At 58.1% G+C, this 17,989-nt stretch overlaps 7 protein-coding genes across 7 annotated transcripts; 3 read left to right on the forward strand and 4 right to left on the reverse strand.

Annotated features, from left to right (window-relative positions):
• Window positions 1–359: 359 nt before the first annotated feature.
• On the reverse strand, window positions 360–3,420 carry C8Q71DRAFT_702935 (Piwi-domain-containing protein; the record flags this gene model as incomplete). The annotated part of the gene is made up of 6 exons (XM_047920281.1): window positions 360–728; window positions 786–1,031; window positions 1,104–1,211; window positions 1,260–2,326; window positions 2,386–2,870; window positions 2,900–3,420. 6 exons carry the CDS (start codon window positions 3,418–3,420, stop codon window positions 360–362), a joined length of 2,796 nt encoding a protein of 931 aa, XP_047781820.1.
• Window positions 3,421–4,384: 964 nt separating this feature from the next.
• C8Q71DRAFT_746109 (transcription elongation factor) lies at window positions 4,385–6,447 on the reverse strand. Its single transcript, XM_047923053.1, has 10 exons — window positions 6,246–6,447; window positions 6,070–6,132; window positions 5,660–5,822; window positions 5,387–5,602; window positions 5,136–5,332; window positions 4,954–5,079; window positions 4,846–4,899; window positions 4,780–4,790; window positions 4,700–4,720; window positions 4,385–4,643 (listed from the first exon to the last, which is right to left on the reverse strand). Exons 1-10 carry the CDS (start codon window positions 6,303–6,305, stop codon window positions 4,628–4,630), a joined length of 927 nt encoding a protein of 308 aa, XP_047781821.1. The 5' UTR covers window positions 6,306–6,447; the 3' UTR covers window positions 4,385–4,627.
• Window positions 6,448–6,542: 95 nt separating this feature from the next.
• On the forward strand, window positions 6,543–8,104 carry C8Q71DRAFT_721899 (WD40 repeat-like protein; the record flags this gene model as incomplete). Its single annotated transcript, XM_047921481.1, has 6 exons — window positions 6,543–6,655; window positions 6,704–6,840; window positions 6,892–7,528; window positions 7,582–7,814; window positions 7,863–8,032; window positions 8,081–8,104. 6 exons carry the CDS (start codon window positions 6,543–6,545, stop codon window positions 8,102–8,104), a joined length of 1,314 nt encoding a protein of 437 aa, XP_047781822.1.
• A 212-nt stretch (window positions 8,105–8,316) lies between these two features.
• Window positions 8,317–9,267, reverse strand: C8Q71DRAFT_480331 (uncharacterized protein). Its single transcript, XM_047918825.1, has 3 exons — window positions 9,062–9,267; window positions 8,715–9,005; window positions 8,317–8,666 (listed from the first exon to the last, which is right to left on the reverse strand). The coding sequence occupies exons 1-3, from the start codon at window positions 9,114–9,116 to the stop codon at window positions 8,371–8,373; spliced, it is 642 nt and encodes a 213-aa protein (XP_047781823.1). The 5' UTR covers window positions 9,117–9,267; the 3' UTR covers window positions 8,317–8,370.
• On the forward strand, window positions 9,256–13,796 carry C8Q71DRAFT_746118 (Pkinase-domain-containing protein). Its single transcript, XM_047923054.1, has 5 exons — window positions 9,256–9,947; window positions 9,997–10,633; window positions 10,685–12,509; window positions 12,565–13,201; window positions 13,254–13,796. Exons 1-5 carry the CDS (start codon window positions 9,471–9,473, stop codon window positions 13,356–13,358), a joined length of 3,681 nt encoding a protein of 1,226 aa, XP_047781824.1. The 5' UTR covers window positions 9,256–9,470; the 3' UTR covers window positions 13,359–13,796.
• A 413-nt stretch (window positions 13,797–14,209) lies between these two features.
• Window positions 14,210–16,158, forward strand: C8Q71DRAFT_702789 (metalloendopeptidase; the record flags this gene model as incomplete). Its single annotated transcript, XM_047920270.1, has 8 exons — window positions 14,210–14,340; window positions 14,393–14,633; window positions 14,846–15,099; window positions 15,159–15,366; window positions 15,419–15,488; window positions 15,546–15,733; window positions 15,792–15,994; window positions 16,056–16,158. The coding sequence occupies 8 exons, from the start codon at window positions 14,210–14,212 to the stop codon at window positions 16,156–16,158; spliced, it is 1,398 nt and encodes a 465-aa protein (XP_047781825.1).
• On the reverse strand, window positions 16,004–17,675 carry C8Q71DRAFT_480363 (uncharacterized protein). Its single transcript, XM_047918826.1, has 3 exons — window positions 17,240–17,675; window positions 16,807–17,083; window positions 16,004–16,748 (listed from the first exon to the last, which is right to left on the reverse strand). Exons 1-3 carry the CDS (start codon window positions 17,605–17,607, stop codon window positions 16,299–16,301), a joined length of 1,095 nt encoding a protein of 364 aa, XP_047781826.1. The 5' UTR covers window positions 17,608–17,675; the 3' UTR covers window positions 16,004–16,298.
• Window positions 17,676–17,989: the final 314 nt, after the last annotated feature.

Raw genomic sequence — 17,989 nt, forward strand, 5'->3', positions numbered from 1 at the left:
ATCAAGTTCCCGTGTATGTGTCCTGTAGTGCGTTCACTCTCAATCAGCTTGCATTTCCGTCATTCTCGCTACGTATATGCGGTTCGTCGTTGATATCCTGGTCGGTACTCCGACAGATCCCCTGCCCCCCTCGATCGGGTAAGTGAGTCGTAAGTAAATCACACCCAACGTCTTGTCAGAACAACTAGCCGGTGGGACGAAGGATTCGGTTGGACCTTGACGAGCTCGACCCAACGATATATCTCGCTAAACATGGCTCGGGATGAACATACAGTCCTACCAGACATTGCGGCCTCGACGAATCCCGAACAACGCCCCTTCATCCCTACTACTTACTCGCCTTGGTGACACACTCATCTTCAGATGTAGAACATGGTCTCTCTGAGGTTCTGGTGCACACCACTTCCCCACATCTTCATGGCTTCATCTATAACCTGGGTCTTCTCCTCTTCGGTCGCCCTCTGCCTCTTCCCCTTTCCCTGACCGGTGCTGACATCCAACAACTGGTCTCCGGTATTCATGATCGTGTCAAGCCAGTCTCGGGCCCTCTCGCAGGCCAGATCAGCGAGGTACGCGGGCGGGACGAGGCTGACCGCCTTGGTGGCGCGCGGATAGAGGTAACACAGCATGTGCGTGCCCTTCTCAAGGTTGTCTGAGGAGAAGCCGATATCATCGTAGATGACGACGTAGCGAGTGGGCTTCACCGTGCCCTGCAAGCCGACATGCGCCTGTTTCAGGGAGTAGGTGTGAGTTGCGACGCGGATGGCAGGACTTGCACGACATACCTGGAGGTAGAATTCAAAGAGAAACGGATCTCCTACACCTTTATCCACCACAGTCCCAGGAAGCGTGTTCCCATTCGACGACATGTGCATTTTCTCCGTGGGATAGAAGCGCGTGTGATGGCGTTTGACGCATACAACGATCGTCACCTTGGGTGAATAGGTCTCTGATCCTGGCGGCACCACTTCGCTAAAGGCGGCGCGGATCGAAGGGAGCTCCCTAGCCAAGATAGTCTGTCGATATTGGCTCTAAAGAGGTCGGCTTGTCAGCTCATCTCCTCTCGGGTGGCCCCGGGTTGGAGCATTCTGCCAGTAACGCACCTCGCCCAAACCGTCTCGATACACGATGATCTGCGTCGGGAGCTTCTTGTTCTTCTGCTTGTAGAGTTTCAACCGGCCCACCATCATGTCCTTCAGCTCCGCTACAACCTTCAACCATTATCAGTCTCTCTCCTGCTACACGATGGCGCGACATACCTCCTTCGACTCTTTACTTTCCGCAGGTCTTTGCATGCGAAGCTCCGCCGGGTAGTTTGTAAAGTTGTTATCCACGCTCGCAACGATAGCCGCCAACGACGGGGAGCCCGCCTTGCTGCTCATACTGCCATGCGTCACATCGATACCCACGAGCATCGTGTCCTTCAGCATCGTGTCCTTGAGCCACTTCGTCGACACCGCGTCCAGAATGTGGTTCACGCCGCCGAGCTTCATGTTTAGCTTCAGTGCGACGTTGCCGAAGTACGCGCCCTGACCCTTGGGATTCGTCGCTTTGGTAGGCTGCATTCCGATCGTGTGCACCCCGAGCTCCATGTCGCATATCCGCTTGAGTCCGCAGTAGATGCGACTATCCTCGTTCGCGAGGAGCACCAAGATGAATGTCGGCTGCGGCCGCGCGCTCTTAACGTGGTTTGTGAGCGTCGTCCGAATGGAATGGATCGCGGAGTTTCGGTAGCGGTCGTCGTTGGGCGGTAAGCGCGCCTCGATAATTGGCGGATCCGCCGCAGGGAAGCCCAGACCGCTCTTCTTGCACAGGTCCACGAATGCTCTCAAGAAGGGCCTCAGGCTAGAGTCATTCGCCCCCGCGAACACATTGTCATTTCCCTGCAATACCAAGAGGACCCCCCAGCTCGGCACTCTCCCGCCCACCTGGAACTGCATCCGGGCGAAGTTCCACGACCCAGGCTGGAAACTTGAGGGGCTGTGTCCCTTGTATTGTGGTGTTGGCGGCTGGAGGATGCGGCCAGGGACAACCGACATATTGTGTTCGACGTGTACGCCGAACGCATTCATCGCTGGGGTGTCCGTGTCCTCCCCGAGACCGAGATACTGGAAGCCCTCGTTCATGATCCTCTCCGCATTGACGTTCGGAGGCTTGGTGGATTCGTTGAGTATGATGGTCGTCGCCGATCCGACCAGCAGTCCGTAGTACGGCTGACCGGGGCGGATCTCGCACAGTTCTGCGGGGATGTGAATTGGGTGCGGCTTCTCTTGAACACAGACCAGCGGAAGGTTGTTGGCATGCCGCAGCTTGATGTTGGGGTATGCTATGCCAGACCATAAGCAACAGACCGAGTATGAAATCGTCTCGAATTGTACGTACTACTTGCGAAATATTCTGCAACTGGAATTGTCTTCTCCGACTTGTTGTGATAAAAAGACGTCGTCTGAGCCGTCGTTTCAAGAACTCTCTGAATCGTCCATGTCTTCTCGAACCCCTGGTAGGTGGTGGTTACCTTCAGCTTCCTGCCGAAGTCCGGGTGGACGAGACCCCTGTTCTCGTCCATAGAGGCGAACATCGCCTTGGCCAAGTTCTGGGGCACGTAGAACGGCGCCATGCCGGGGTTGATGTTGGTCATCACCTGGTTGAAGGTCGGACGGATGGACATGAAGAACCCTCTCCAGGCCTCGAGCCCGCCGCCCAACGAAATCGGCGCGCGTTCGGTCAGCGACCGGAAGAAGAAGCGGGTCTCGCTGTCTCTGCCGATGCGGACACCAGTGTGTCGGGCGTGCTGCTGAGTGACAAGCTGGAGTGCAGAAACGTAGAGCTGTATGTCCATGTCTCTGCACTCTAGGTAGCCGTCCGCATACCTATTGAAGTGAACACCGCATCTACGGACAATGTTGGGTGGTATACTTGCCTGCGTAGCAGACTCATGTCTAGCTCGTGCTTGAACACGAACTCGACAGTGATGCTCTGTGGCTCCGGCTTGCCTTGCTGTGCAAGCTCAACGGCGATGGAGAACGGGTCCGGAAGTCTCGCAACGGATAAAAGCCTCTGACTCCCATCGTGGGCGACCTGCCCGGCGTAATTGGCGAAAGCGGTATGCTTCTCGACGAGTGCGAGGACTTGTGCCTTGCGATCGCCTGAGATGGACTTCGCGGGCTCATACTTGAGCTCGTAATCAAAGTACGTCTTGGCGTCGAAGTTCGTAGGGAGCAGATTCGTCCGAAGCGTGATATGGGTTCCTGAGGTTCCGGGGGCAGGTGGGAGCGGCAACTCTGGTCCACTCTCTACAGCAGCAAATCTAGCGGTGAGCTCGTCATGAGAAGCGAGCCGTTCATCTACGACGGCCGGGACGTCAGCGGCAAAGACCTGAGGCCCATACTGCTGCCCTCCGCGACCGCCGCGACCGCGCATAGGACCACGACCACCACGAAAGTCGCCTTGAGCACGCGAGGGTGGGGACGACATTCCCCCTCCAGGCGTGCCCGAAGCCCGCCCTCGGGCGTAGCCCCTGCTTTGATAATCGCTCGGCGATCCTCTGTTGGCGGTGGAACCTTGAGGCGACGATACTGGTGCACTGCCCCTATATGTCCCGCCCCCGAGAGCCGTTGGCCCTCTGCTGCTGCTAGACGGTGCAGGAGATGCAGGTGCAGGTGCCGTCGATTGAGTGCTTGGCATCGGTCCCCAGCCTCTTGCGCGCTGAGGGCCTCCCCGTCCACGACCTCTTGCTCGCCATGCGTTCGGCTCTGACATGATGGTCTTCAACCTAAAAACGTCAAGACATATTGCCAACGGCGGCATGAAGAGGGGACTCACTGGTGGACAACAGGTTGTAGTAGGATACTGACCGCGGATAGCCCTTATAAGGTGCGAGGCCTCGAGGCGTACACCGTGCTGTCACACGGTGCCATCGTGATTTTGCCTGTAGCCGCCCCTAAACTTGAATGCGCTGCTCGAACTCTAAGCATATCGTGTGACCAGACAGTAGTATGATACAACTTTGTGGGCACGTACTCGTTGATTCCGTTGAGGTTGTGATATTCAAAATATCGAGTAGTCGGCGCCGCCTATGCTAGCCTTACGCACGTCAATTGAACGCGCGTACAATATACTACTGAGTAGTACTTACCAGTAAGATTCCTAGGCTTCACACCGGAGACGCGCGCTGGCCAGGCCACCTATGGGACTTCCCGAGCCATGTTTAGCGATATATAGCGTTTAGTCGAACTTGTCAAGGTCCAACCGAGTCCCTCGTTCCACCGGCTAGTGGTTTTGACAAAACATTATTTTTGATTTACTTGCGACTTACCCGATCGAGGGGGGCAGGGGATCGGTCGGAGTATCGACCAGGAGATTGATGACGAGTGCGAACCGCATATACGTAGCGAGGATGACGGAAACGCAAGCTGAATAAAAGTGAACGGACTACAAGACACATACACGGAAGTTGATACTAGGAAGCCATAGTTAAAACGGCAACAGATCGGCGGGGCGCGGCTCTGCGCCGACGCGGCGAGCCGTGTCGACCAGAAGGCGGGATAGCAGTAGCGATAATACACCGGGATAAGCGGAGCAGGAGTAGCAATGCGACGGGATTAGGCTCGGAGGATTATGAGCGGCTTTACGAGAACTTCCACCTGCGAAAGGTTCGAGTCAGACCGATTGGAAAAATACGGGAGACCGGGAGGTGTACCTATTGTTACAGACAGTACAACTAGAGAGAGAATGATTAGCTGGCAATCGTGATATTCGACGAAAGGGATAAGTGCGTACGTTACGAATGTCTAGAGAAGTGAAGGACGTCAGTATGGGCAAACATGCTAGTTGAGGGCGACGTACAGTCATCGGTTCATCAGCACTCCGTGTCTGTGCTTGACGGTAGCGGCACTTCCTCTGTGGCCAGAATTCAATATACAGGCGCATATACCGAGAGAAATATGCACAGACCTGCTTGCAACGACCACATTGGAACGCATCCGTCTCAGCTTGCACTTCCTCGGCACCAAGGGCCTTGTGCAGGTTCTCCTCTTTGATTTTGTTGTCTGCTGCCTTCCGCTCTTCCGATGCCATATCCTGTCGCGGTCGACCATGTGAGAGGATACGGAAGACGATGATAGAGGTGACAATACCTGGCTCGACATCTTGCAGAACCGCTGGACAGGCAGGTCGCCGCTGACGACGCTCTCACGCAGGGTCGGGTTGTTCTTGTCCTTGAGGTTGACGAAGAACGAGCGGAGCTTGCTCTTGTACGCCGCCGTCGTGCCGCCGAACTCGGACAACACCAGAGCCTCGATCGCTTTCGCGCGCGACATGATCAGTTCGATCGCTGATATGAAGCATCAGCATGCAGGCTGCCGCGGAACGCATACGTTGAACGCACGGGCACCCGAGTCGGAGGCGAGGGCATCGTAGATGATCTCAATGCACTTGTCGCGCGTCTTGTCGCCGGTGACGTCCATCTTGACACCGTCAGACTTCGCGTTGCGCACCTCGCCCTTGAAGGATGCGGACGGGGTCATGGGTGTCGAGGGTGTTCGGGACGGAGCAGAGCGGGCAGTGGATGCTGTCGTAGACGCGGTGGATGCCTTTCGCATCGCTGTTTGGTAGACAGTCAGCTGGTGGACCACCGGTTGAGTGGCGAGTCTCGACGTACCCTGTGGCTTGCCGGTCGAGGATGCTTTGGCGTCGCCGCCTTTGGCTTGCTTTTCCTTTTCTACCTCGTGCTTCCATTTCTTCACGATTTCTTTTGCGAGGTCTGCTACGTCTTTGGAGGCGTGTGTGCGAAGTTTTCCGACTGCGAGACCGGCTTTGCTTTCCTATCATGACAGGTTAGTGATCGCTGTGGCAGTAAACTATGGGCCGCACAGTTCGGACGGAAATAGCAACGAGATGAGCCAGGGGCTGAGCCCCGCCTCGTCGCCACACCACGTCGCTGTGGCGGTGCGCAGTAGTGGCGGGACTCTGCTTGCTGCGTCGTTCAACGGCTCATTGGCGGGAAGAACATACGCTGCAACTGCCATGGCGAGCTCTGGTAGCAGCGAGGGTGGATGCGGAGGGACATACCCTGAGAACGGCCTCTGTGATCTTCGTCTCCTGCTTGAGCGTCTTGAGGACACCGACCGTCTCCTACATCGACCGGACCGCCAGCCGGCACGCGGGGCATGCGAAGAAAGGAAGATCAAAGTCAGCAGCGCGGACGGGGTGACGGGGAGGCCATAGGGCTGAGTTATGGGACGCACCTCATCGGTCGAGGCGCCGTGCAAGGCTTTGACTAGCGACTTGAGCTCTGCAGCGGACATCGCGCAGACGGTTGTTCGCTACGCTACGTACACGGGCTACTCGACGGCTACTCGCACTTTTCGCTCTCTGCGACTCTGACACCTCCGAGACGCTTTGCTGGACTCGGATGGTGGTGGCAGCGGGAGCACAACGCACCCACACCCGACCCACGCCCTCCCCCATTAGTCAGCATCCCACAAATGGCTCTCCTCTGGCGCCCACAGCCACTTGCACTGGACCCATCTCCTCATCCCACCATGTCGACTTCCGCCTTGCCGCCGTTGAACCCATTGCTGAAGGTGTGCGGGAAGCGCACGCGGGACGTCTTTGCGGCATGTCCAGACGACAGCATCCAGGAGGAGCTGAAAAGGTGCGTCCGCTATATGTACATCGCGCGGAATACTGAGCGGTCATGCAGCACCCGGGTGCGACTGTCCGTGAAAATGCATGACGAGTACCGGGATGCGCGCGAGCTGCCTGCAGCGCTATTGGCACAGCAAGGGGTCGTCGGCCCGTCAAGACCAAAGGACCAGCGAAAGGCGATCACAGCAGGACGTGAGTCTCTTTTCATCGCGTACAGAGACCTCGACCAACCTCTCCTCGCAGCCTCAGCAGAGTCCGACGCGTCTCGCATGATTGCAGCAATAGACAACACGCCCATCCAGCAACCCTCCACCTTCGCCTCCTCCAGCAACCTCTCCGCCGCCCTCCAGCTCCACAAAACAACACGTACCATCAAGCCGACGTACCACCCGCCATGGAAGCTCATGCGTGTCATCTCGGGCCACCTCGGCTGGGTGCGCAGCGTCGCCGTCGAGCCCGGCAACCAGTGGTTCGCGACCGGCGCCGGCGACCGCGTCATCAAGATCTGGGACCTCGCGTCGGGCGAGCTCCGCCTCTCGCTCACCGGCCACATCTCCACCGTGCGCGGGCTCGCCGTGTCCGCGCGCCATCCGTACCTGTTCTCGTGTGGGGAGGACAAGATGGTCAAGTGCTGGGACCTCGAGGCGAACAAGGTCATCCGGCACTACCATGGCCACCTGTCGGGCGTGTACGCACTGTCCCTCCACCCGACGCTGGACGTGCTTGTAACGTCCGGACGGGATGCGTCGGCGAGGGTGTGGGATATGCGGACAAAGGCGCAGATACATGTGCTGAGTGGGCATACGGCGACGGTTGCGGATGTGAAGTGCCAGGAGTCGGACCCGCAGGTGATCACGGGGAGTATGGACTCGACAGTCCGGTGAGTACCTGGTCACTCTAGCGCATACGGGGTATCTGAGTGCACTTGCGCAGGTTGTGGGACCTCGCTGCGGGCAAGACGATGGTCACACTGACTCACCACAAGAAGTCTGTGCGTGCCCTGGCGATCCACCCGACGGAGTACTCCTTCGCGTCTGCATCGGCCGGCGGCAACAACATCAAGAAGTGGAAGTGCCCTGAAGGAGCATTCGTGTTCAACTTCAGCGGGCACAACGCCATCATCAACACGCTCTCCGTCAACTCGGAAGGCGTGTTCTTCTCTGGGAGTATGTCGCTCTAATCCATTTTCTGGGCTGTTCTGATTGTGTGCACAGGCGATAACGGGTCCCTTGCGTTCTGGGACTACGACACTGGGACTGCCTTCCAGAACATGGATGACATCCCACAGCCCGGCTCGCTAGAGGCGGAAGCTGGCGTGTTCTGTTCGACATTTGACATGACCGGTACACGCTTGATCACTGGTGGTGCTGACAAGACTATCAAGGTATGTTTCTTTTTCCTGATCTGATGGGCTTGTCTGACTTTGAAACAGATCTATGCCGAGCAATCACAATGATACCATGCCATGCTCTGTATCGCTCTACTGTATTGCCCTTGCTGTATTCTCATTCCAGTGTGGCCTCGCCGACTTGCGCTGATGTGGTTTACTGCCGATTGACTGGTGCAGGACCATCTCCGCTTGAGGTAAGCATGGTCCGGTCTTTTTCTCAATGATTTTGCATTCGTTGGCAGACCGGTGGAGCAGAATGAACGTCGCCCAGCGAGTCTCGCTTCGCTTGAGATACCCCGCGGAGCTACTCCGTAAAGATCACCTTGCGCCAGCTAAATTTGTCTGGTTTCGTAGCATGTTGCCATGAATCCCATGTCATCACAGCCTCTTGCAGCGGTCCAATAACTGAAGTTATTGTTGAAGGCGTGTGTTGATCTTCGGGTATTGGCTTCTATATAGGTCGTTGACCGCGACTGCCCGTGTTCTCCGGAATATTGCAAGCTGCGTCGGCCCTCAGCACCTTCTGCCCATGGCATACTTATAGTCACATTTTCGGGTCTTCTCTGATAAAGACTGACGCCTTGCAGAATTCTCGACACGGTTCGTGTAATGCGTAAACTCGTGAGATCTTGAGAGGTTGGTTAGATTTGGTAACTCTCGCATAGAAGATACGTACAATGTCGCCGAATTTGACGGTCAACTTTATTCGTTTCTTCGTCCTTGACCCTTCCGCATTCCCGCTTGCCGCATCTGGTTCTCTTTGAGAGAGTTTGCGACGCTGTATTGACAACTAGATGATGCCAGTGGCTGGACATGCTAATCAACATGCCTGTTTTCCTGACTTCTCTCGATTGCATTCCGAATATCGGAAGTTTCCGACTTGTATCCGACTCTCGAATACTTCGAGTAGCTCCCAGCTTTTCTCCCCCTGCACATGTACAGAGCAACTGCAGTGGACAACCTTTCTCTGAACGTCATGAGCAGAGAGCCGAAACTTGGTAAAACCTCGTTCGCCCGACGTACGCGTAGATGTATGTAATTGCCTGTTCGGGTAGCTCCCCCGCACGCCAAATTCCATGGATCAACAACTGTTGATCAGGCATGCGTTGCGAGAAGTCGATACTACACGGGGAAACACCGAGGAGACTCTTTCGCAGAAGCGAGGAGTAACCGACGAGTAGATGCAAGCCTGAGGGTCGAGCGAGAGGAGTTTGACTGAACGCGAGTTCGCGGAGAGGCGCCGAATACACCTCTCACGCTGACCATCACCGCGTCGCTGACATCCCCTCCTCACCGCCTCTCTTCATCATCACCGGCAGTCAAGAGCGTCCTGTGGTTTGACTGGGACGACGTACGGCGTGCCTAGAGACAGTACTGCTCCCGGTGTGATAGGAACATTACTCTTGCTGGATCTACGTGTCGAACGCGGTGCATGGCGACCTATTCCTCTTTGCCTCCAACTGCGGGTCAACCACTGCCTCAGGTCACAGAAGAGGGCCAGACAACACCGTCGCATGGCGGTATCGTGGTAGGCCACGAGTTCGACGTCCCAATCTCGCAGAAACCATACCCATCACCCGTGACGCAGCAGCCGCCTGGAACGCGCGAACAGACCTCTCTCCCGCTCTCAACCCCTCCGAGCCCTCGCCCACCACCCTCCCCGAGCCCAGCACCCAGCAGACGGCCGTCATCGTCCGCGCACAAGCCAAGACCGGTCTCAATGCCGCCCAACAGCTATGCGACCCCGGAGCGCGAGGCGCGGGATGACGGACGCGGCCGCGAGCAGAGCGCGAGCAAGTCACGCAGCAGCACGAATCGCATTCTCGGAGATTACACGTTGAGCAAGACGTTGGGTGCAGGGAGCATGGGGAAGGTCAAGCTAGCGCATCATAGTATCACCGGCGAGAAGGTGAGTCTCCGTCTGGTCGACTACGTCCACATCTGGAGCTCGCCCGCAGCTCGCAGTCAAAATTTTGCCCCGGGTGGCCTCTCCTAGCGGAAGCACGAGCACCCCCGACGCGAAGCAGGCGTCCAAGGATGCTTCAAAAGAGATTCGCATACTGCGCGAGGCCGCCCTGTCAATGCTGCTCCATCACCCGTACATCTGCGGCATGCGCGAGATGATTGTGCACGCCCACCACTACTACATGGTTCAGGAGTACGTCAACGGCGGGCAGATGCTCGACTACATCATCAGCCATGGCCGCCTCCGCGAACGGGTTGCACGCAGGTTCGCGCGCCAGATCGGCAGCGCGCTCGACTACTGCCACAAGAACAACGTCGTCCACCGTGATCTCAAGATCGAGAACATCCTCATCTCCCAGACCGGCAACATCAAGATCATAGATTTTGGCCTCTCGAACCTCTATGACCCTGTGCATCACTTGTCGACTTTCTGCGGCTCGCTCTACTTTGCCGCCCCGGAGTTACTCAACGCCAAGGTCTACACTGGGCCCGAGGTGGACGTGTGGAGCTTCGGAGTCGTTATGTACGTACTGGTGTGCGGTAAGGTTCCCTTCGACGACCAGAGCATGCCCGCTCTCCACGCAAAGATCAAGCGGGGCCTCGTCGAGTATCCTGTATGGCTGAGTGCAGGTGTGTGATCTTTCCTGCTCCACCGGCGTCCTGCGCCCTAACTCCTTGCAGAGTGCAAACACCTCTTGACGCGAATGCTTGTGACAAATCCGGGCGCCCGTGCCTCCCTCACGGAGGTGCTCGCCCATCCGTGGATGGTGCGAGGTTTCTCGGGGCCGCCCGACTCCCACCTCGTACATCGCGAGCCATTACGGTCCGATGAGCTCGATCGGGCCGTTATCCGGGGGATGAAGGGCTTCGAGTTTGGGACGGAGGAGGAGATCGAGCAGAAGCTCGTCGAGATCCTCGAGACCGAGTCGTACTACCGCGCGGTGCAACACTGGGAGCGCAAGCGCATGCTCCCGAACGGGCGCAACGGGAACGGGCGGCACTGGGAGTCGCTCTCGAACTCCTCGCTCGCGATCTCGGACGGCTCGCTTACAGTGAACGGGAAGAACGACACGCCGTCCAAGGCGAAGCGGCGATTCTCAGGATTTGACTTCTACCGCAAGAAGTTCTTTTCCCCCGCTTCATCTCCGCCAGGCTCGCCCTTTGCGGGCTCGCCGCCCACCTCCTCGTCCCACCTGTCCAACTCATCCCTTACCGACTCTAGCCAACGCGACCCGCCAGACCCGACGTATGGTTTCCATCCACTCATTTCCATATACTTCCTCGCGAGGGAGAAGATGGAGCGCGAGAAGGTGTACGGGCCGGGACACTTTGCCAACTCCAACCTCTCGCTCGAGGCCTCAGCCCGCCCCGACGCGCAACCGAGCGGCGAAGGCCACCCGGACAACGCCAAGCAGCTGTCGCAGCCTACCCTTCGCAAAAAGGAGACGGTCACTGCGAAGGCAGATTATAGCATGCCGTTACCGCGTCTCCCCGCACCAGAAACGTCGCACTTCTCCGGCATGTCCTACGACGCAACTGCGGGTCCTACTCCCTCCCCGGTGTCCGCCACATTCGGCGCACAACCCCGTGCTCGCGATATCGCTGTACCACGCACGAATATCGTACCAGCGTCCGCTCCCAACAGTCCCGCGAAGGGAACCATGCCCCTGCCCCGAGCACCCGCAGCTTCCGCGCATTCGGCGCATCGCCGCAGCCACAGTCTCACTGGCCAGCGCCCAAACCCAGGGCGGCCGATGTTCAACGGTGGCGGCGTTGAGCCCGTCAACGAGAATGCGACGCTCAGCATCCGTCCAGACCCGCAGGCGCTCGAGCCCCCACGCTCCGCAGGCCCGCAGCGCATCTCGTATGCGGAACAGCAGGCACATGCCGCGCATGTTGACGACTACGAGCCAAAGGTGCCGATGTCCGCGGGCGCGACGCTCGTGCGCAGGTTCGGAAGCCTGATCACGGGCCGCGTCGACGCCGATGGGACACGGCGCTCTACCAGCGGCACGATCAAGCGCGGCAGTATTCTGAACACGCTGTCGCCGCGTCCGTCTGTGGAGGTGAGCGAGAAGGTTGTGGACGAGCACGGCCTGCTGGTGGATGAGAAGCGGAGCGGAGAGGTGCGGAGGAGCGGCGAGTCGCCTGTGGGTACGGTGACCCAGAGCCAGAGCCAGCCAATCGGTACCCCCCACCGTCGGGCTGCGACCATCCTCGATCCACAAGGCCGTGCGGCGAGACACGAGCGGAGGAACAGCGCAGGTCCTGCGTTGTTCGCCACCGCTGTGGGCTCCGTCGGACGCCATCGCAGGCCGTCCACTGGCTACGCCACGGACTTCCGGAAACCGTTGACCGATAGACTGTTCGGACGCACTGACGAGGAGGACGAGGGTGCCGAGGAACAGGATGACCCTGCATCGCCAGATGCCGCTTCTGCCAGACCAGACGACGGTACGGGAGACGAGAGGGAGTTCAAGCCCGTGTACTTGAAGGGCCTGTTCAGGTATGTCCAGGTATCTCGCGCTGTTCACATCTCCTCACATAAAATATGCTTCTAGCGTAGCCACGACGTCGACCAAATCGCCCGCCGCCATCAAGGCCGACATCAGGCGCGTACTGGACAGAATGCAAGTGCAGTATCGTGAGACAAAGACCGGATTCGAATGTATCCATATGCCGTCTATCGACATGACCTCAGTCCAGGCAGCGCCGCGTTCGCCAGACTTGAGGCATCGGAAACGGGGGTCGAACGGCTCTGACGAGACGGGCACGACTCGGCGCTCGGTCGCGAGGAAGACTTCGAAGCTCTCATTTGGCACGAACAGGAGTGCCAAGGACAAGGAAAAGACGCCTGAGACGAAGGAGAAGGAGCTCCCGAGCCGTCCATCTGGAGGCACGATTCTCAGCGCTACCGCGAGCAGTGCTTCGTCGTCCTTCTTCCAGGTCTCCTCAGACGCGCACAAGAACGCTCCGCAGGAGAATGTGCGCTCGGAGAGCCCATTGCCAACAGACGATACGACCCCGCGCCCCACGTCGCCAACGAAGAGCAAGATTCTGCCTCCCATCCCCCGTGACTTTGCCGCGAGCCCTCAGCCTACGCTGGGCGCGCTGCCCACGGGCGAGGTGGCGCCCGAGGTCTTCGAGAGTCTCGGTGCTAACTCCCTTGCAGTGCGGTTCGAGATCAATGTCGTGAAGGTCAGTGTTCTAACAATCACGGGGTTATGTCGTTGTTGACGTGCTTGTCTAGGTCCCGTGGTTACCCCTCCATGGCCTTCAGTTCCGCCGCTCGGGCGGTGATGGATGGCAGTATGGAATGCTGGCCAGGCGGGTCTTGACTGAGCTTAAGCTATGACACTCGCTACGACCGTGAGTTTTCTCTGTGTGGATTCCTGGGTGATGCTTTCACGATCTATACCTATGACCGTACTACACTCGACTAGTTGTTTCCCTTTCGCGTATCTACTTTCGCCTCGTTCTCGAGCCCCTACCGTACGAGTAGAACCGACCATCCTTTGGGGTTTCCATGTCCGCTCTGCATATGCTGATTACTTATCGATACAACCCGTTACTTGTACCAATGCTATACCATCCGGAGCTCCTAGGTCAATGCAGTTCATGGGATTGCGATCAATCTTGCCGTACAATTTGGGCCCGGTTTCCAGACTTAATAATGGTGTTCTATGAGGCTGATGATGTGGACATGTAGTATGTCATTAGCAAGATACACTTCAGCATAACATGGCCATTGGTACACCAGAGGTAATTTATCGTGATTGTTGTTGAGTACGGCTAGGCCTTGTCTGGGCCGTGCTGTGTTCTAGTTACAGTTCCAAGGTGACTGCCAGGCGTTCACGCGACGCCACGAAGGTGTTCCAGTTGCCATTTTGGGTCGAATTGTGGTACTCAACATAACGGCGGATATTTCCTCTAATGCTCGATGAGTTCATGTTTGTACCTGCTGAAACCGCAGAGCCGGCCACTGATACCCACCTAACCTGAATTCCTGTGCATGAGCAATTGCCTACATGGCCTGACGTGCGCGAGAGTCGAGACGCGTCGCGTCGCGACGTGGCTGCATGGGGCACGTGATGCGCGACACGTACGCGTCTGAGACGCGCCGGTGCTGCCAGTGCATTGCCTCGGCTCAGGGTTTGCGAAGCCCCTTCCTCCTCCGCGTCCTCGCCTGCAGGGCCTTTCCGCGAGATGGACCTCCTTCACACACAACTCGCTGCCATTGAACGCCGCCTGGCCTTCGTGGCCGTAGACTCGATAGACTGGAAGACCTACGTACAAGCCTTCTCATGGGCTGTATGCCTCTTCGAGTCCTACCTGATGTATGCCATCCATTCATTGTTCGCAACCCCTTCGACTGATACAGCGGCCCAGCCTCCGACAGTATCCTCTATACTCGAAGCCTACACCACCAGCAGCACTCGCGGAGCACTTCACCGGCGAGGTGTACATAAAGTCGCAGGCATATGGCAAGGACAAGGCAAAGTTCTCGCTGCTCGCAGGATTGTACAAACAAGCCGTGGACTCCTTGATGCTGCACTGTGGCATATACGCCTGGGCATGGGAGATAGCAGGGATACTGACGGGGCGATTCGGCTACGGGCCTGAATATGAGGTGAGTGGAGGCTTTTGAGTGGAGACAAGATGCGCCCAGACGATAGAACACATCCTTGGGGTACACTCTACCCGGGTTTCTACCTTCCCGGAAAAGTATCCAAGTGAAGGAGGAAGAGGTTGTAATACCTCTGACGTCGTGAACAACGCATGTTCCTGGGACCCACTTCATAGCCTGAACATACAGTATACAGCTTTCTCATACCCACTCAGATCACCCAGTCCAACGTCTTCGCCATCGTGCTCTTCTTCGTGTCTTCGTTACCCACGCTGCCGCTCTCAGTCTACCAGACGTTCGTCCTCGAAGAGAAGCATGGTTTCAACAAGACAACACCCGCGCTCTTCGTCGCGGACATGCTCAAGGGATGGCTCGTTGGGCTCGCCCTCGCACCTCCGTTCCTCTCCGCGTTCCTCTGGATCTTCAAGTGGGCCGGCGCCCGCTTTGTGCCGTGGCTCATGGCCTTCATGTGAGCCGCCTTCCCGCTGTTCACGATTGCAAGCAGAGTGTGCTGAAACTAGGTGCTAGGATCGCGTTTCAAATGACGATGGTGATCATCTACCCGACGCTCATCCAGCCACTGTTCAACAAGCTCTCGCCGCTCTCCGCGGGCGAGCTCCGCACGCGCATCGAGGCGCTCGCGGCGCGCCTCAAGTTCCCGCTGAAGCACCTGTACGAGATCGACGGCTCGAAGCGCAGCTCGCACAGTAATGCGTACTTCTACGGTCTGCCCTGGGTGCGTGCCACTGCACTTGTGTAGTCGTTGCGGCTGACATGAGGTCCTGCAGAGTAAGCACATCGTCGTCTTCGACACGCTCATCCAGCAGAGCACGCCCGGCGAGGTTGAGGCCGTCCTGGGTATGTGTTCCCTCCCTTCCTCTGCCGGTTAGTTCCTGACATGACGCCCGCGCACAGCACACGAGCTCGGACACTGGTACTACTACCACCCGACGAAGATGATGTTCGTCTCGCAGCTGCACCTCTTCTCCATCCTCGCGCTCTTCCCCGCGTTCCTGCACGCGCCGCCCGTGCTCCGCGCGTTCGACTTCCCCGCACACGTCGCCGTGCACCCGCCCACCATCGTCGCGTTCCTGCTCTTCCAGGTGCGTCTGCCCTCCCACTCTGCCCCGTATGCAAGCTGACTCCCGTGTGCGACGGCAGATGATCATCTCGCCGCTCGAGTCCGTCGCGAGCATCGCGCTGAACGCGGTGAGCCGCCGGTTCGAGTACCAGGCGGACCGCTTCGCGTGCGAGCTCCATGGGATGCTCAAGGCGGAGGAGATGGCGGACATGGGCGACCGCCTCGGCCGCGCGCTCATCACGCTCCACGTCAAGAACCTGTCCACCGTCTGGGTCGACTGGCTGTGAGTATCCGTAGTGGTCGCTGGATGTATGCGCGTGCGGATGAGGCTGACGGGCGAACAGGTACTCGGCGTATCACCACTCGCACCCGACGCTTACGGAGCGGTTGCGCGCGTTGGAGGGCTTCAAGGGTGCTGCAGCAAGTGCGAGCAAGAAGGAGCTCTGAGGCTCGTCCCAGAGGGTACAGAGGAGTGTGCCCCGTAAACGACTCTTGAACAAGTCGGGTAGGATCATGAGAGTAAATTATGCAGTGAGGGGTATTTATATCACCAAAGCCATCGTCCGAGGCGGTTGTATTGCAAGGTCTCATGTCCCGCCTTCAAAGGCAGCCTGTGCTAGCCGGCGTTTCTCCGCCCACTCTTTCGCGCGTGCTCGTCTGGCCGCTTTGGCATCGTCGTCCTGAACATCGTCAGGTACTTCGACAGGCGACTTGCTATCCGCTTCATCGGGCTTGTCCTCAGCAGCCTCCTCAGACTGTCCCGGGTCACTGTCAGCCTCACTATCCGAGCCGCCGTAGCCCGCCAGTCCTCCAAGTCCAGGATTTGGCTGCGCCTGCCGCGCTTCCGTTTGTTCCTTGTCCATTCTCGCATGAGTCTTCGCGAGCCGCCATGCACGGGACCAGCGGCCCTTGAGGAACGCGAAGCGGCCGTCCGCACCGTGGTTCGCGAGGATGCGCATCTCTAGCTGAGCGGGGTTTGGCGAGCTGAGGACGTGAGACGCGGTGCGGCGCATGAGATCCCGATGGGCTTCGTCAGGCTATGAGGGTCGTGAGATCATCCTCGGGCAACGTGAGGCATGAAACAGAAAGACGCACTTCCTCGTCGCTCCCGCCCCATTGCTCCTCTGCAAGCTGCGGATCTGCCTCCGCTCCCGCCTCGGAGCGCAACGCCCGCAAGCGGTCCTCTCTGCCTTGGTCGATGAGACGGCGCCGCTTGTCTCGCCGGTAGTCCTCGACTTCGTCTGGGGAAAAGAAGAACGTGTCTTCGGTGTCGGATGGGAGGTCGGACCACCCGCCGGGAGAGCTGGGCGCGTCTGGGGGTGCGTCGGGCGGCACGGTCGGGAGCGCGTCTAGAAGCAGGCGTGCGTCGTACCTGCGCGGAACGTTAGCGCTTCTGTGGGGCGGCGAGAGACAGAGATGAGCCGTTCCCAAGTGCTTGAGTTCACCAATCCCGAGTCGCGATCGCGTCCGCCGTACATTGCCGCGCCCTACGTGGATGCGCAGTACACCAGCTCTGGGAAAGGCCTACCTGTCCATCCACAGACCCTCCCCGTCGTCTCCTTCTGTCGGTTTCGCGGGTTGAGCATGGCCAAGGGTGACCAGTTCCTCTTCGTCGTCCCCAGCTTGGCTAGTCAGCCTGCTAGCGGTACCCTGCCACCTAATGAGCGCATCGCCAATGCGAAGTTTGTGCTTTCCATTATCTTCGTAGTCGGACACTTCCAGGGAGCCGGCCGCCGCGTGTGCTTGCGGCCCGCGAACGACGTCCGCTTCATGTGCTTGGATGAACAGTGTGGGGTCAGGGGCGCGGTGGGTGTCCTGTTCGTTTGTTGCAGCCCAGCGGTCGCGGCCACGAGCATGGGGAGGTTGTTTTCGTTTCCTGTTATTTGTGGTGGACATGGCTTTGTTATAAACCGAGAGGTGATTGATTGACGGGGTGTCGTCGCAGAACGGTGGCAAGGCTTGGCAAGGATGCTCAGTACTAGACGCCGGATGTAACGAAGCCCATATTTGGGCATTACGTAGTTGCTACGCCCGCCTACAGGTACGTACTATACACGTACCACATGCTGCGTTTTTGCTTCGCACCGTGACTACCGTACGCACTACGACTCGCTGCTTCTGAGTTGCAAATGACTACATATGTGCCATTTGGCGACGCTACACTGTGGTATGTACTGCAGTATTTCAGTTGTCAATATTGGTATAATGGCCACATACCAGGAATTGTCAACGACCACTGAAACGGCACCGGAAGACTGAAACTCCCAGATAGCAAGTA

Source organism: Rhodofomes roseus, assembly GCF_022264815.1.
Source record: "Rhodofomes roseus strain CIRM-BRFM 1785 chromosome Unknown C8Q71scaffold_5, whole genome shotgun sequence".
In the NCBI taxonomy this organism is placed as follows: Eukaryota; Fungi; Basidiomycota; class Agaricomycetes; order Polyporales; family Fomitopsidaceae; genus Rhodofomes; species Rhodofomes roseus.

Coding starts and splice junctions, on each gene's coding strand:
- C8Q71DRAFT_480331 (XM_047918825.1), bottom strand. CDS start 9,116: ATGGAATTTGGCGTGCGGGGGAGCTACCCGAACAGGCAATTACATACA. Junction 9,006..9,061: donor GCAATTACATACATCTACGC/GTACGTCGGGCG, acceptor CATGACGTTCAG/AGAAAGGTTGTCCACTGCAG. Junction 8,667..8,714: donor CCGTCAAATTCGGCGACATT/GTACGTATCTTC, acceptor CAACCTCTCAAG/ATCTCACGAGTTTACGCATT.
- C8Q71DRAFT_480363 (XM_047918826.1), bottom strand. CDS start 17,607: ATGTCCACCACAAATAACAGGAAACGAAAACAACCTCCCCATGCTCGT. Junction 17,084..17,239: donor GAGGGTCTGTGGATGGACAG/GTAGGCCTTTCC, acceptor CGTTCCGCGCAG/GTACGACGCACGCCTGCTTC. Junction 16,749..16,806: donor GGGGCGGGAGCGACGAGGAA/GTGCGTCTTTCT, acceptor CGACCCTCATAG/CCTGACGAAGCCCATCGGGA.
- C8Q71DRAFT_746118 (XM_047923054.1), top strand. CDS start 9,471: ATGGCGACCTATTCCTCTTTGCCTCCAACTGCGGGTCAACCACTGCCT. Junction 9,948..9,996: donor ATAGTATCACCGGCGAGAAG/GTGAGTCTCCGT, acceptor GCTCGCCCGCAG/CTCGCAGTCAAAATTTTGCC. Junction 13,202..13,253: donor TCGAGATCAATGTCGTGAAG/GTCAGTGTTCTA, acceptor GTGCTTGTCTAG/GTCCCGTGGTTACCCCTCCA.
- C8Q71DRAFT_746109 (XM_047923053.1), bottom strand. CDS start 6,305: ATGTCCGCTGCAGAGCTCAAGTCGCTAGTCAAAGCCTTGCACGGCGCC. Junction 5,333..5,386: donor CGCCTCCGACTCGGGTGCCC/GTGCGTTCAACG, acceptor GCTTCATATCAG/CGATCGAACTGATCATGTCG. Junction 5,080..5,135: donor TCTGCAAGATGTCGAGCCAG/GTATTGTCACCT, acceptor CGACCGCGACAG/GATATGGCATCGGAAGAGCG.